Source organism: Cryptomeria japonica, chromosome 9 (assembly GCF_030272615.1).
Source record: "Cryptomeria japonica chromosome 9, Sugi_1.0, whole genome shotgun sequence".
Taxonomy (NCBI): Eukaryota; Viridiplantae; Streptophyta; class Pinopsida; order Cupressales; family Cupressaceae; genus Cryptomeria; species Cryptomeria japonica.
The window spans coordinates 565,508,561-565,526,416 of NC_081413.1; the positions used below are offsets into that span (position 1 = coordinate 565,508,561).

A 17,856-nucleotide genomic window follows, 5' to 3' on the forward strand; every position below is an offset into this window, starting at 1 on the left:
GCCTTCCTTTGTCTCATCTGTTCTTTCTTTTGTTATGCCAATTCCTCATCTATTTTCCTTTAAGCCTCTTTATCTTTTTCCCTTTGAATGTACTCATTCGATGTCAAGATCTGTGACTGGCTACTAAGACGTAGCACCCCTTTCCTACCTCCATGTGAAGATTGATTCATTCTCTACACTGGAAGTCTTAAGAATCTGTTGATTTGCCTTGGCACTTGTTGCCCATCCTCTTGTGTGCATGGCACAAACTCAGGTTTGTCTTCACTTATGTGAACTTCGTCTTCACAATCAACACCATCTTGCTACTCCCAGTTGACTGCATTGGTGAAGTAATGTATCACATCTGCTGGATCATTTTCTGGCAGACTTGGCATGGAAAGGGTTACATCATCACAGTTGGCTACTTATTGGGTCCACTCGTATGTCATCTTGTGTTGGAAAAGACATGCTTGCTAATGTACTTTCAAAGCCCTCATTTGGCTGGCTAGTTTGTGGGGGTAAACCTGCTTCGGTAGTTTGTGGTGTCAAACTTGTACCCTCAACCATTGCTTGTGTTCTGCTATGGCACTCTATAAAATCTTGAATGTCTTGCTCATTAAAACTGGCCAATCAAAAGCAAGTTTCCGCTGCCATATACTTTGGTTCTTCAACCCTTTAAGTGGCATCAGTTTTTGTTCCAACAGCTGGTTGTATATCAATTGCAACCTCAAATTCCTCACTTGGTCTCATATTATTCTGTAATCCGTATCGATTAAGTGGCCAAATCCCTATCCTACAGAAGACACTGATTATATTAGTCGGTGTTAATGCTTGGGCAAAGGCCTTGCTTGCAAGAGTTGCCAACTCGTCCCTTCCAATTTCAATTTGTGGGAACTTTGACATCCATATACTCCTCTGCTATTTGAAATAATTCTTGAAAGGTGAGAATACAAAGACATCAAGTGGCTATAGTTTGTGGCTTGTATGAGCCAGAAGGGTTACCAAATCTATACCTATCCGCCTTGCTTCTTCAATTGTCTTGAAGGCTACATGGCTGCCATGAATGTTGAAGATCAGTAGGGCCCTATGTGAGGGTGAAACTCCACCAGGGATTGAATGTGAAAAATGTTCCAACCAATTTAAGAACAACTCCTTTGTCATCCATGGATGTTCTTGGACTGCCATGCATGCTCCTGGCTTGTAGTTTGCAATGTAGTTTCAAATATGCCTCTTAGATTTGAAAAAATAAAATCTAGGAATGTTGAAACCACATGCACTAACACATGCCAAAACAGTGATCCACTCTCTACTCTTCGAAATTAGGTGTGGTACACAACTCTGGTCCAATTTGGCCATCACTCTCATTCCACAATTCCTCCCAGCTTGCACACCAGTCTCATCACAATTCCAAATCTGGCTGCTACCATAATGATTGAGGTTGTACATTACCTCCAAGTTGTCATAGAAAGAGGGAATAATAGAAGGTCAAAGCATAATAGCCCTATCGGAGTCCACTCCTTCTGCTGTTCTCATTGTCAGATTAGGGTGCCTTTGTCTAAAACCTGCCCACCATGACCTCCCTGGCATCCCATTTTTGAATGGATTAATCCTATTCTCGGTAATTTGGGAAACGATTGATTGAAGTTGACTGATTTGGAGACCATGACCAATTTCAGCCATGTCTTTGCACCATTGGACAACTTTATCCTCCTCCTTTGCTGATAAAATGGTGTGTGGACCCCTCACAGTCATGGTTGTGGTTCCCATTAGCCATGCCCTCAAAGAGGCAATGGGGATACCATACTTGATTGATGTGCCTCTAAGAGACATGTGCTTGTCTTCTATGCATGATATTACTTCTTTCATGTCAGATATGCTCCATTTTGGTTTGAGAACCTTTGAGGCCACCTGTACTTGTGGTGTTTCTGGAATAAGACTACAATCTACAGTAGGATGGTCAGGTACATCAGTAGTTTCCACATCAGTTGCATTGTAAGGTGAATGGTCATCTACAACAGGAGTCACTGGGTCTTCATTTTGGACAAAACTATCTTTATCAGGGAAGTGCACCCCATGAGTGACTCTAACTGTTTGATATCTAACACACCTATTTCCCTTTCTACCTTGTGCCATTATGTTCAGTAAACCTGCAACGATAAGGTACCAATGATAAAATGCAACTGTGTGTGCCTATATAAATATATATACAGAGACAGATCATTGAAATGAAACCCTCAATGCCATTCAAATAAATAATGAAAAACAAATCTATTTGTGTAACTCATCATTGAACATCTTTGAACAAAATAAAATGGTACCGTGTCTCTATTTATGTATGCATGATAATATAGACAATAACCATATAGCCAGATAACTCAAAAAATCCATGCAAGAGTTCAGTATGTAACTGTGATGTGATTGAAAATTGGATATTGCTAATATTCTATTAGATAGTGAACAATTACATCATTGAACATGTTTCAACAAAAAAATGGTGTTGTGTGTGTGTGTGTGTGTGTGTATACACACACACATAGGTATAGAACTTGAAAGATTATATAACAAGGAGAGAAACTAGAAGCATGAGATGCATGAGTGGAAGATGTAACTGTGATGTGATTAAAAAGTGGATATTGTTGATATAGTATTAAGATGCAGATTCATTTCTCAAATGAGTAAATGGTTGAATGATGTTGTTGTATTTCTCATATGAAATTTATTGGAACTAATATATGGTATGCTTGATGATATTATTTATAGTGAGTATATTAACAAATTGAAGGCAGAGCAAACAATGAAAATGCTACAAAAAATCTTCATTTCCCTAAGTTTTTAGGGCAAAAAAGATTGCGGGAGTTCGTGCAACATGGGCCCATAACGTGTCCGTGGGAAGGTTGTTATGGGTGTTCAACATATTTTTTGACCACCCATTTTAAACTTTATAATAAAAGTTGCCTAGCCTGGCGTATATGTGTGTGTGTGTGTGTAACCATGTAGCCAATATATAGTCACTGTAAGGAATAGTATCAAGCATACACATTATTGTAATGATAAATAATGAAGGGGTTTCGAATAATTATGAACAATAATCAATTTGTTTTGCATTCTCTGTAATGATTTTGGCATTATAAGTAGAGAGACACCATTTAACAATGCACCCATAAAATGAAATGATAAATAATGAAGGGGTCTTGAAAAAAATGAGTAGATATTCAATTGTTTTGCCATTCTCTCTGAGGATTTCAACATTATTAAACTGTAAGAGAGCATTGAAATGAAATTGTAAACCGCATACTAAGAAATCATCAATAGACAAAGCATAATGCAACTATGAAGGAGGTAAACCATCATTGGACATCCAATATGGCTGTTAATATTATTTACAGTGACTATATTGAAAGAAATGTTGGTTTATTGAAAACATTATAATTTCAACTGAAAGATTTATAGCATTTAACGTTGATTGCAAAGGGAATTTAGTTATTCTGTGTGTACCAACCTGAATGTGCGCCCTTGAGTAAGGAATGTGCAGAGGGTATTTGCAGAGCTTAGGAATATGCAATGAATTGGATTGTAGTGAAAGTGACATGGAAAATTCTATCTTATAATATAATTTGAATGTGCAATGCATTCGATTATGGTAGCTAGCTATTTTCAAATTTGAATTTTTGTGGGAAACAGTCGATCATGTCATATTAAATATGCAGTCCTCCTTTGCTTCAAATTGTTCAATTTTCTTCCATGCTTTGAATGAAACTTGTTTTTTTTTTTAATTTGATTTTATGCAAATTCTTGGATATTGGGGAGCCTTACACCAGTTGTTGCAAATGCAGGTGCCAAATGCAGATCCATTTAATGCATGAAGCTGTGAAGTGATATTTGGAAGAATGTACACTTGAGTGTCTAAGAAGTCTAAAATTGATTGTTTTTATGTCATGTAATCCACCAATAGTTGTGCATATGTAATTGTAATTGGAATACATTTGTACTTTTAAGCCACTTGCATAAAGTGGCAAATGTAAACATTAAGTTTTTTAAAAAATAAAAAAATGTTTATTATTTGTGCAAGTTGTTTTGTATTAAAATAAAAATGTTTATTATTTGTGCAAGTTGTTGTGGGATAGCGAAAGCCTCCTACTTTTTCTTACTTACCTCGTAGGATCGTTGTGCATCCATCTTGCATGGCGTAGGATAGCAGGGAGCCTTGAGCTTCTTTGTTTTTGCTTGCCCCAAGCGACCATCGTGTTTCAGTTTTCCATCCTACGTTGGGATGGTAGGGAGCCAATGCTTCTTTCTTCTAGATGCCCTACATGCACCTTTTCCTTCACCCTCTATTATTGCATGATGGTAGGATGCAAGCCTGGACATCTTGATTCTTACCCCACATGATTACTATACACCCGCTTTACATGGTGTGGGATAGTGGGAGACTTCTTTTGCATCTCCTGACTTACCCCACAAGGTCATCTCTTCTTTGTTTTCCTTGGTGCGGGATAGTGAGGGACCATCTCTTGCCTCTATGTAGCCTCGCAAGACCTTCTCATTTTGCTCACCTTTGTTGCCGGATAGTGGGGGGAGTCTATCCGCTTTGCTTTGAACTTACCTTGTAGGGTCTCATTTCTCTAGTCTATCACACCACGGGATAGCGGGATGCCACCACCGACAGGACATTGGACCCACACAACCTGAAATATCATCCCCGCAGAAAAATGGTTGGATGCCACTTAGTTGCCATGTCACATAAAGGATTCAGCTTGGCACCCACATCATTAGCCACACCATCTACTAGAGATCAAATTTCGAAGAGACTTCACCCCTCTCTCATGATCCAGGTTTTGCCAAAATGGCAAGTTACACTGAAATATAGTGGGTCCTGTATGAAGCCAATAATCGTCGGCCACCTATCATGCAGAGTTTGAATCAACAAATTATTATCCCCTGTCGCATAACTGACAAGACCTCTCCACACGGATATTCGTTTGTTGATGTGACAATAAACATGCCACATGAGAAATTTTAGTCAACCACCATGGGCCCCATTTTGGTATAACTCATACAGCCCGATAAAAGGCAAAGGGGCTCTTGGGCCAAAAGGGTAAGTCATGTTGAAAAGACACTTTTTCCAATCCATGAACATGTCACCACCCGTGTGGACAAATCAACACATCCCAACAAGATTCCTGCATGGACAAGGTGGACCAATGAACAATTGCCAATAGCAAGTCAACGAGCACAAGGACAAAGTGATCTCGACTATCGGAGGTCGGAGATTGTCTAGAAATTAGAATTGAGAAGAGAATGACTTTAATTTTTCCAATCGGATGCGACATGCCAATAAGAGACTTGGCTAGGCCCCACAAGAACACATTATTGCCAAGTTAGACCAAGTGGACCAATGAGCGGTCACCAACTAAATACCTGCAGACATAATTGAAGTGGGATCGAGACCCAAAAGGGAAGACCATGTCGGTAGGAGACGGGAGCTCTACACACACCAATCTTCGATCTTACCGAACTACCTAATTACACTGAAATGCATCATGTCGCCAAAACACAATTACTGTCACGTCGAAGAAGGGGGATATCGGTATAAATCCAAAGAGTCGATAAGAGATAAAAGGGATCTTGTCGATAGACCCTCTCACATCAAAATGCAGAGATGTTGCTGAGACAGAAGGAGGGTCTTGTCGAAAATAGCCAAACACATTAATTTTCACTCTTTTTAATCTGCAACAAGAATATATCAGACTTGATGGATTGAGCAAGTTATGAGGCCAACTTAGAACTATGATGCCACCTCTGAAACACAAGAATTCAACCCATTTGTACATCTGCAACCTTCAACTACATTATGTGATGCTCTTTGTGGCACATATCATCTCTGCATCTTTGCCAACTCAACCCTGCATACACACATGCTGACATCAATGACAACTTCAATGCCAGCATGTAGGTCCATCTGAAGATGCTTGCTCTAAAACTAGAACCAATCAATCTTATGATACGTACATTATTATTATTACCCCAAATTGATTTCTTCCATGTTGTCTATGACTTAGGAATGAGTCCATAAAGATGAGGCAAAAGATTAAGCCACCTATAATGTGTTAGAATGCCTTTTTGCCAAAACTCATAATTGCCCTTAATCAAAGTGATTTTAGGATGAGTTTCATAGCCCATGATTACAACAATGATATACTTCTCAAAATGATTTAATTAGAGATCAATATATGAAATGTGGCTAGAATGAAGTAGGAGATAGTGGCAACTCCTTAACACTCCCAAGATCAATTGCTAGACCAAAATATCTTCCACAAAAGAGAAAATGACAAGAATAGCTTGCTTCACCAATGCAAGATTGATTGATTGAATATGAAATATATAATGAGATGGCCTTGCTTATAAAGGTAAGGTGAGAGGTAGGATTAGACACGATGTTGACATGTGTCTTAACCCTATGCAATGAGACAACTACCTCAACAAATTATTAAATGACCTAGGTAACTATAATTAAATAAAAGTCATAAAGATGAGACATGTGATAAGATCTTATCTAGACAACTAAGATTTCTAAAATGACACCGAAGACCCAAGTAAACTTAATTCATGTGAATAAGTTCTCTACTAGGAATTAGCTAGATACAAGACCTTATTCACACCCACATTCAACATTGGCATTGTAGAAGCTTAATACATAACATTATACTTATCATACAATAATTATACATATTATACATGAATTATAACAAAATGCCTAAATGCATACATATCATACAAGAATTATAACAGAATACCTAAAGGCTCCAAGTTTCAACTTTAAAAAGAGACAAAAAAATAAATATGATTGTCCCTAATTAGCAAATGCAACTAGTAGGCCTCTATCAAAATGGAAGCTCGATTTTGAGTCACTGCTAGTATAAGGGAATGTCTCAAGCAATGAAACCTCAATTCATCAAGTCTCCAAGTCCTTGAAATATTTTGGGAATATGGATGAGGGTACCAAGGTAGAGGACATGTCCCCGGGGAAACACTAAAAATAAATAATATCAAGTATATCATACTATAACTCTATATTTAAGATTATAGTTTCTCCATTTTGATGGTAAGTAATTAAAACTTTATAAACTATTTTATCATTTTTAAGTTCATGAGAAATACTTTTTCATTTTTATCATTTAAAATAATAATATAGATATAATGTGTTTGCTTGCAAAAATTTGGAGTTGTATTATTCTATTATGTGGAGTTATGGTCTTAGGGTTTGTGGTTGTGTAGGTCGACATAATGATCTAAGATGAAACTCAAGAAATCTCTACCCTTAATAGGGGTATTTTACCTTCTCCTAAGGGAAGATATCACTCATGCAAGTGACATCATGGGTTGCATGTTTGCTTGGAAGAAGATTGAGAAAATGTGACAAGATTAACCATAGGCTTAACATTGGTTTACCTAATTTAAGGTTACTTTCAAAATACTAGTGGGATCCCACCATGGATGGCAAATGGAATATTCTTCTTATTATTTTTTCTTTCATTGTAGCATGTAGTGTGTGTGAAATGTGACAAATTTCAAAGTTAGATGAAGAATAGGTGTTTGAGATGGGTGTTGACCTTCATATTGAAATAGATATTTGTATCAAAGTTAGATGAAGAATAGGTATTTGAGATGGGTGTTGATCTTCATATTGAAATAGATATTTGTATGATAAATATTTATGTGGCAAAGAATACAAGAGCTTTATGGTGTTTGGAAGATGGAATTTTTTACTTGAAAATAAGTACTCACACATCTTTTGTCGCTTTTCTTTTAGCATAAGATCTTTCTTTTTCTATTCTTTTTTATCTTTCCATTTTTCTCAATAATTTTTTTTTTTTGAAATAGTTATATTACTGAAACTTTAGTAGATATGCAATGGACACATAATAAACTTTTCAAGTCGTTTATTCTCTTTAGTCTGCAGCAGATATCCTTTCATTTCTACTCTCGAATTATTTCTTTCATCCGGATGATAGATCATATAGCATGATGAAAAATATCACACGTACAAACCAGAAAAGAAAAATATGCACCACTTTATCTTATAAAATTAATAATGAAGAGAATAAAGTGCATAAATAGATGAGACATAAAGATTAGATACACTAAGTATGAAAATGGCAAATTTAGGTAGGCAAGATTTGAGAATCCTATTAAGAACTATCAATTTGAGCAACACAACAATAAACAGAGTCATGGACAGTGGAAGAAGACAGAAAATTGGATGAAAAGCATGTTCCGTCTGCGTGATTAGCAAATAAAGTTGTTGGGTAGTCAACCTTGGCGTTTCTTTTTCTAAGCCCAACACGCTTCCCTCTAATAATTACGAATTTTCTCTCCCAAATTTGTTTGTATAAGGAATTTGGTAAAACTAAAGATGTGCGTGGACTGTTGGCGTCCACTCAAGCTCTAAGTCTCTCAATGAAACCTGGACTTGTACGCAAAGTATTTACTTTTTTGGCTAAGGAAGTTGAATAAGAGATTGATTAGCAATGAATTCTAGTTGAGAGATGGTGGCCATGGCAGCAGGATTAACACTCTCTTGCTTGCAGCCTGTCACTGCCCCTCCATCTCATTTCAGCAGGAGATTTCCCCATTTGAATTCTCAGTCTCTGAGCAGAGGAAGATTGTGGTATGATCTGCTTCAATCTCAGAAAAACAGATACCAGATAAAGAGGTCATCTTCTAATCAAGTGGTAATAGGGCTTTCTTGGGTCTCTCTTTTTTATTGCAGTTGTTTTTAGATTCGATTGTGTTGATGAAAAACTCAAACTCTCTAATACAATCGAATCCAGAAACAACTATAATAATTCTCTATAGACTATGAAAACTTATATCATTAATCTTTTCTTTTCTCTGAATCTCATGTGCTATGTCATCAATCTCTTTTGTCTCTGAATCTCATGTGCTAGTATTTCTTTATATAATTGGGTTTTTCTTTCTGGTTTATCAGGTGGCCAGATTATTTGGGCCTGCAATATTTGAAGCTTCAAAGCTCAAGGTTTTATTCCTGGGGACCCATGAGGAGAATCATCCTGCACATCTGCCCAGAACATACACACTAACACACAGTGATATTACATCCAAGATAACACTCGCCATTTCCCAAACCATCAATAAGGATCAGGTTGGTTTCAGTTTTCAGTTGATATGTGTATGTTTGATGTTTGACAGTAATGGGTTACAGTTTAATTGTTAAATAATCAAAAGTGATTTTATCCCTTATCCACATCATGTTTTATAAAATAATGATTCTTTAACAATTTTATATTTGGTAATAATGGTTCAGAAAAATCTACCTGTTTGTACTATATTTCATGAATAATAATAGTATATAAGAATCCTATTCTCTAAATGGATGACTAAAAAAAAATCATTCTCATGAGCCATGATTATATATAACCCATTCTATTTCAAAGATGCAGACAAAAAAATGAAAGATCCTGTTTTACTATTAGAGTCCAATAGCCAGTAACCAGGAACAAACTCATTTCACATACAGTCAAACCCATTTGATTTGAGGAGAATATTAACAGTAAGTGAATTGTAATCCCCATTTTAATAAAATAAAACTAACCAAAAACCAAGTCTCTGTAGGTGAGTCTGCAAGTCTGTGTACTTACAAAACAGAGGTTGTGGGTTTGAATCAAGACTTGCTACTCCATTCAGTTGTTGCTATATGAATAATCACTTAATTTGATATACTGTAAAATCATCACTTCTATGAAAACAAATAGATCTTCAGAATATTTCTGAGGGGTTTTGTGCTGTTCCGGGGTCTCATAGGCTGTTTTGGTCTGAGGGACATTATTAAAATCTTTATTTTTTATTTCTTTCTTTCATTTCTCTTAATTGAAATTTGTGGGTGGGCTCTTGCAGTTGCAGGGGTGGTACAACAGGTTACAGAGGGATGAAGTACTTGCACAGTGGAAAATGTCTCAGGGCAAAATGTCACTGCACGTCCACTGCCATATCAGTGGAGGGCATTGGCTCCTGGACGCCATAGCTAAGCTCAGATTTTACATCTTTCGAAAGGAGTTACCAGTGGTATGCTTCTATCCTTGTTCTACTCTTCTTACTTACTGTCTATGGGCCAGTATAATGATTGATAGTTTGTGAATTCAGGTGCTGGAGGCATTCAGGCATGGGGATAAAGCTCTTTTTGAGAAACACCCAGAGTTAGAGGATGCCCTGGTTTGGGTATATTTCCATTCCAACGTCAAACAGTTCAAGCGCCTCGAATGTTGGGGATCTCTCGCTCAAGCTTCCAAGGTCTGATTTCTCAACATTAGGAAAACCTGTATGATCTCCATGGTTTCTTTGGTTATCTTTGCATCTTGAACTGGGGAATTTAGTTGTTCAAATTAGGTCAGGAAATAGCTATCTAGTTTTTTTCATATATCAATGCATAAATTATAGTATACGAGAATAATTTATGTATTGGCACATTCTAAAGACGGGATAATCACTGTTGTAAACTAGAACAATCAACAAATCCTAATGATTTGGATGAACCAGTGGAAAAATAATTGATAGGGTAATATAAGATTAGGTAAAATTGAGACGGGTATGTTGGGACAATTTTGTTTTGAAGTATTTAGGCAAAACTGGGTTCCACACAAACCCAGCGATTTGGATGAACCAGTGGAGAAATAATTGATAGGGTAAGGAAGAATTAGGTGGAATTGAGACTGGTGTGTTGTGACAAAAAAGATTCCAAGTATTTAGGTAAAAACTGGGTTCCACATAAACCCAGCGATTTGGATGAACCAGTGGAGAAATAATTGATAGGGTAAGGAAGAGTTAGGTGGAATTGAGACTGGTGTGTTGTGACAAAAGAGATTCCAAGTATTTAGGTAAAAACTGGGTTCCACACAAACCCAGCGATTTGGATGAACCAGTGGAGAAATAATTGATAGGGTAAGAAAGAGTTAGGTGGAATTGAGACTGGTGTGTTGTGACAAAAGAGATTCCAAGTATTTAGGTAAAAACTGGGTTCCACATAAACATCAATATATTGACTAATACACGGCTGTTTAAGGCAGGCAGGTCTGTCTGGTCCCCACTACTAATGGAGATATCCTGAGTCTCTGACTTATTGAAAGAGGATTTTTTCCAAAAGTCAAGATCAACCCAGGAGGTGGGGAGCTCAACCAATCACGTATTGAGCCAGATATTTAGGGAACTACCTATTCAAATTTTTATCCTTAAAATATTTGGGGTGAAGTAATATTTCTGAAAATTGAAGCCAGCTACGTCAGGATTGAATTAGTTGGCACCATTTTTCTTCAATTACAATCAATATTTTGGAGGTCGTACCCCATGAAAGGGGAAATTTTGGACAGACTGTCTAAATTTTGGAGGAGAACAGGGACATATGATGTCTTTGATATTTCCTCATTAACTATGATCTGTTGACTGTTTGAAAGGCACTGGTATCATAAAAAAAATTGTTTGACAGGTACAGTCATCTTAAATTAAACCATAGGGGTATTAGAGTTAGATTCAATTAAGTAGGGTTGAATTTAACAGGTACAGTCAATCTTAAATTAGACCATAGGGGTATTGGAATTAGATTCAATCAAGTAGGGTTGAATTTCACAGTATACTCTGAAATATAAGAAACAGGGCTAAACAGGGCTTTTTAGGAATAACTGTGTGTCAGTGAAATATAAGAAAGGCTTTCTCAGAATAACTGTTTGTTGGATTTTTTATCATCTTCACAGTGTATGATTGCAATGATGTATTCTGATAGGATGTGATTTCATATTTCAATATATATTAAATAGAGATTCAATTATCATTCTGATGATGGATCACAGAGTGTAATCTGAAATGTTGATGGAAAAAATCTCGACACAATCTAATCCAAAACAATTGCATTACTTATGAAATGTGATCCGAAACATTGATGACGAATAAAGTAAAAAAATAATCAAATTACACAAATATATTGTTTAAAAATGAACAAGATCAGTTTGTATAGTTGTATGGTTCTAAAATCTTTCTGATTATTTATTTATTTATGTTGGGTGGTAAATCAGGGAGCACCTCATGTTGTGGAGAAGATAGTAGAGGAGGAGAATACAGAGGAATGGGAGATGCCAAGACATTGCCCACATCCCTGTGAATGTTGCTTTCCTCCATTTAGCCTCCTCTTGTGGCCACAGGATCCAAAACAATTTATGGAGGAGAATTGATTTCATCATGTAAATGGATTCTAATTTGACAAATTCTTCTTACCATGAAAAGAAACTTTGTTCATAAGATTGTTAGATCATATTCTTGAAAGGTAGTCTTGAGAGGTACTTGGAAGAAGTTTGGCCTCCAACAAATCCATCTGTGTATATATGACATTTATTGTAATTTTTATTTTATTCCATTCTTATAGTTTTGTAAGGTATTAATTCACAGACCCTGCCAATGACAGTTTATACTTATAATTTATTATTGTTTTCATATTTTTATTTTGTGAAATTTTAGTTCAATCTTCTTTATTTAATCCACTTTTCAGGTAATCATTTAGATCTCTTTTTAAGCATTCACAATTTAAACACATAAGGAAGTGCACAGTAACAAGTATGTTGTGGAAATACACGGTAACAAATATGTTCTTCCTACCCTATGTTTGGAATGTGACTTTATCATGTAATTTTACTTTTATGATAATGAAGTTTATAATCATATTTTTGTGGTTGTGATAAGAAATTGAAAAAAAATATATTAATATATTTTTATTGTTTATAATTATAATATGGATATAGATTTATTTATATATTTTGTTATTTTATTTTGTTATTTAGAATGTAAGACTTTCATAAATATTGGTTTAACATATTTTATGATATGAAAAAGTCATCATTAAAATAATCTAAAATGTTGATAGAGATAAGTTATACAATTATATACGGCTGAATCTGTTGCTTTAGATAATGCTTTTATAAATTCGATCCCCCCTTTAGTAACTCAAGAGGATAATAAGATGCTTATGGCTCCCTTGTCTTTGAAGGAGTTGAAAGAGATGGATAATCCTAGCTCTTTTTCTGAATTTTGTCCTATTGCCTATGTACTACTTTATATAATTTTTTTACTAAGGCAATTTCTGTTAGGCTTTCTAGGCTCCTTCCTCGGATAGTTTCCATGGAGCAGGGTGTCTTTGTGTCTGGTAGTGAAACATTTGAAGGTGCGATTGTAGCTCATGAAATTCTGCACTCCATATCGCAACAAAAGGTCTCGACCACAATCCTTAAACTAGACATGATTAAGGCTTGTGATCGTGTCAATTGGCAGTCCCTTGTTGCTGTCTTGAATCGCCTGGGGTTTTCGCGTTGTTGGGTTAAATGGGTGTTTTCATGCATATCTTCTGCTCGTTTCTCAATATTGATTAATGGTTCTCCATCGGGGTTCTTTGCTTCCTCTCGGGGAATTAGGCAAGGGGATCCCCTCTCCCCTTTTTTGTTTATTCTTTTGGCTGAGGCGTTAAGCAGGGCCATTTCTAACGCCACAACATCTGGTTTATGGTCGGGTATCAAAATTGATGGCCTTCCTTCTTCACAATCCCATTTCTTGTTTGCTGATGATACGCTTCTGTTTAGGGCCGCCTCTTTGAGAGAAGCTAGAGTTATAAAGAAAATTATTTCTGATTATGCTGCATTTTTTGGTCAGAAGGTTAATAACCAGAAGTCTAAGGTTTTCTTTGTGAATGTCTCTCCTCTAGTTAGAAATAGACTCGTCCACTTTTGGGGTTTTCAAGTAGGGACTTTTCCTTGCAAGTATCTAGGCATTCCTTTTTTTCTGGGCTCTGAAAAGACCTCCTTTTGGGATAAAGTTGTTCATGTGATCACTTCCAGAATATCTTCCTGGAATCACAAGTGGCTTATGATGGCTGGTAAGATTCTTTAAATTAAATCAGCCCTGAATGTCATCCCTACATACTTTTGTCTATTATGCAGACTCCCCCTAAAGTTGTTAAGGACATTAAGATTTCCCTTAGGTCCTTTCTTTGGAGTGATAATGTGGGGGGTAGAAAGAAGATTCCTCTTCTTGCATGGGACAAAATCTATCATCCTAAAGAACTGGGAGACACGGATATTCGTGATTTAGTAGCTCAGAATAAGGTCCTGGGGGCTAAACTGGTGTGGAAGTTATATGCAGACCCTCTAAGTAAATGGGTTTCCATCATGCTTGTTAAGTATTTAAGGGGAGCTCCTAGAGAAAGGATTTTTACGGCTGCATCTCTTCCAAAGGGTTCTGCATTTTGGAACTTTCTGGTTTCTTGCAGGATGGTTATTTTACCACACCTTTCTTGGGTTGTTCATAGTGGGAAGAAGGCCCGGTTTTGGGATGAAGTCTGGAATGGTCAGCTATCCGAGATTGGTCCCCTTTGCCTGGTATTTTATCGGATCTTTGGGGGCTCAATGCAGATTATTTTGATATCGTTTCTACAAGTCCATATTTAGTAGCTAAATGGAAGGATATTCCTCCCTTGCCCATTGATAACAACCTTAGACTTGCTTTTATAGAAGAACTTCAGAAAAGACCTCTTGTATTTCAAGATAAGGAGGATTCCTTGGTATGGACTAAGAGTGCCTCAGGTGCTTATTCAGTAAAAGATGGGTATAATTCTTTGTCTCAGGCTTCCTCAACCTCCCTCTCTTGGCATACTAAACTATTTTGACATCCGGCTTGTCTTCCTAAGGTGGGGTCTTTTGCTTGGTTGGCAATCCAGGATAAAGTTCTCACTGGGATGCGATTGGATAGGCTTGGGATTTCAACGGTATTCCCTTGTGTTTTTTGCGAATATTGTATGGAAACCATGGATCATCTTTTTTTGATTTGTCCTTTTGCTTGTGAGTGTTGATATTGGCTTTTTGGGATATGCTTGGTTGGTCTTCTGCTCTTAGTCCCAACCTTTTCTCGCATTTCATGGCCTGGCCCTTGTTGTACTCGTCTTCTTTTTATTCATCTCTTTGGATTGTGGCACTGTTTGTGGTGATCTGGAATCTCTGGCTAGAAAGGAATTCTAGGATTTTTAAACATAAATCTACTACACTAGTTGAAGTTCTTGGCAAGATTCAATCCTCCATCTGTGAGGTGGTGCTTTCTTACATCCATAAAAATTTAGATCACCTGAGGTCTTTTTCTCACTGGGATAATTGGGTCACTTGGAAATGGGGCTCTCTTTGTCTAATGCCTTCTCATGGGGCTATATCAGTCGGTCTATCTTCTCTTGTTAAGCGTAGGATGGCCAAATGGAGTCCCCCCCCCCCATTTTGCCTTCAAGCTCAATTTTGATGGGGCTTCTAAGGGAAATCCAGGAAGGTCTGGTATTGGAGTGGTCATTTTTTATCATTCTTCTAATATTATCAAAGTTGTGGGAAAATATATTGGTCAGGGTACTAATAATGTAGCCGAGTTTTAGGCTTTATCCTTTGGTCTTGATCTCGCTATCTCTTTGAATATTAAAGACATTGTTATTGAAGGAGACTCAATGTTGATTTTCAAGCGGTTGTTGCCAAAAAATATATCTCTTGGCATTTACAGTATTTGTTAGAGCACATTCTTGTGCAATTGAAGTGTTTTTCCACTTTCTCCATCTCTCATTGTTACAGGGAGATCAATGTCATTGCGGATTTTTTGGCTAATAAGGCTATTGCTGAGGGTGTCGATTTCTGAGAGGTTCTTCCTTCAGACATTCCAGCCTCTTGCATTAGGCTTCTCTCTTAGTAGGAACTGGGTCTTACTTGGAAGTCTCCCTCATTTTCTAAGTTGAATGTGGTTTTCTTTTGCAAGTATTTGCAGTGAGGGTGTTGGTCTTTTTGACTATATCTTTGTTGTTGATATTTTTAGTTAGAATTTCCTCATGGAGCCTGGAGGATGTTGTGGCTTCTCCTGCTGGTGTGCTATCTTTCATCTTTCTATAGATTTTTGTTGTAGTCTTCTCCCTTCTCCTTGCTGGGTGTGGTTTTTCTTTCGCATATGGCTACAGGGAGGATGTTGTCCTGCCTTATGGCAACATTTTTGTTGTGGGTATATCTGGTAGTATCTCCTCACTGAGCCTGGAGGGTGAAGGGGCTACTTTGGCTTGACTGGTACCTTATGTTTCTTGCATTTCTTTTGTATCTCGGGCTTTTTTTCACTGTTTGGTGTTTGGGAGATTTCTGCTATGTCCAAAGTAGGTTCTGATCAATTGTTTGGTTTGGACTTGGGTTCCATTTGTTGGCATTTTATTGGTGGGTGACTCGAGCTCATTTGATGATGTGTCTTAGTTTCTCTGTGGAATGGTGTTGGGTAATAATGATTTTCTATGGTGTTCAATCTTCTGCATTATTTGGCAATCATTATCTTTTGTGGTGTGGACATGGTGGTTTTTTGGCGGGGGTTTTGGGTCATGAGTGTGTATTAGTTGCACTGGCCTCATCATTCCTTAGTCACCCGACATCGTGTTTGTTCATATCCTTAGGGAGCTGCTCGTTTCATGATCGGGGGTGATGTGCGGGGAGGTTGTGTTCTTCTGCATGATTATGCTTCATCATTGGTTGGTCATTCCTACATTTTCTGTTCATTTTCTTGTGAGCTGCCTTTTCTTGATTTAGAGGGCTAATCATGTTTTTGATATCTCTTCTTCTATTTATATTCACGGAGGCTTGTAGTCGTGGTATCCATTCTTTCTTTTGCATTAGTTTTTTTCTAACACAAAATGCTCTATTTGTTGCGGAGAGTTCTTGTTAAAATTGGTGGTTGGTGGCTATTTTTGAGGAACTGGAAATTGCAGATAGCGTGGTGTTTCAGATGGTTTCTTATCCTTCTTCTATTTCTTTGGTTGTTGCTCTGTCTTACCTTATGGCTCGGTCTTATTCTGCTTCCTCAGGGTCTTCATCATCCCTCTCTTCTTCTTATCGGGATTATCATATGTTTGCTCACCATTTTTGTGCTGGCAGGTTCACTTATTTTAGAATATTTTTCTGGTTGTGAGTTTTATTCTATTCAAAGGTCTGGACACGTGCTGTGTAGACAGGATGGTTCAGGGTTGATGGCACTGGTTTTGGTTTTGGATTGATGGCACTGGGTCTATCTTGATATGTTCTCTTCTATGCTGGTTATGGCAGCTTCCTTTATATCTAATGCAAATGGCTATGTATCTGGGAGGGTTTTTTGGGGTGCCTATGGGCTTTTGCAATGGGTAGATAGGCCTATGTTTTCTTGAGCAATACTGAAGGGTTTTCTTACTGGTTCTTTCCCTTCAGTGCTCTTTGAACCAGACACTTGTAAAAAACAAAATCTTTAATATAATTTCAGTGGTTTCATCCACTTTTATCAAAAAAAAAAAGTTATACAATTATAAATATTCTTGATCATTACTATTATGAATGAAATGATTTTTAATCACATCTATGAGATCAAAATAGCTCATAAGACTATCCATTGTAATGGCTATTGCAACTACTTAAAGATACCTAGGGTACATGGTGTCCTGTATTGGAAAATTCCAACCCTTTGGGTTGGATTTACATTGAGCATCCAACCCAAAGGTTTGGAAGACCATTTCATGCCAAAGACGCATTTTTTGAAAAGGTAAAATAAATTCACATGATTTTGGTTGTGCTCTCCATCTAGTCTATATGCGTTTCAATGTTACATTAAAAAAAAAGACCACGATGGTGTTAAGCTCTCTCTTAGCTATCTAGCCATATAATTTTCTTCATGTTTTGATTATGTTAAAGTTTTCATCTTTAATTTATTTGTTAGTGTCCTTTTTTGTCAAAAACCAACATGTGGTATTTTGGGTATAATTGTTTACTCATTCATCAAATTTTTAAACAAATGAGTTTTTTTAATATC

At 36.9% G+C, this 17,856-nt stretch overlaps 1 protein-coding gene across 1 annotated transcript; it reads left to right on the forward strand.

The window, feature by feature from the left end:
- The first annotated feature begins 8,315 nt into the window (after positions 1–8,315).
- LOC131051280 (protein STAY-GREEN homolog, chloroplastic) lies at positions 8,316–12,476 on the forward strand. Its single transcript, XM_057985724.2, has 5 exons — positions 8,316–8,711; positions 8,969–9,142; positions 9,895–10,062; positions 10,141–10,287; positions 12,060–12,476. The coding sequence occupies exons 1-5, from the start codon at positions 8,526–8,528 to the stop codon at positions 12,213–12,215; spliced, it is 831 nt and encodes a 276-aa protein (XP_057841707.2). The 5' UTR covers positions 8,316–8,525; the 3' UTR covers positions 12,216–12,476.
- The last annotated feature ends 5,380 nt before the right edge of the window (positions 12,477–17,856 follow it).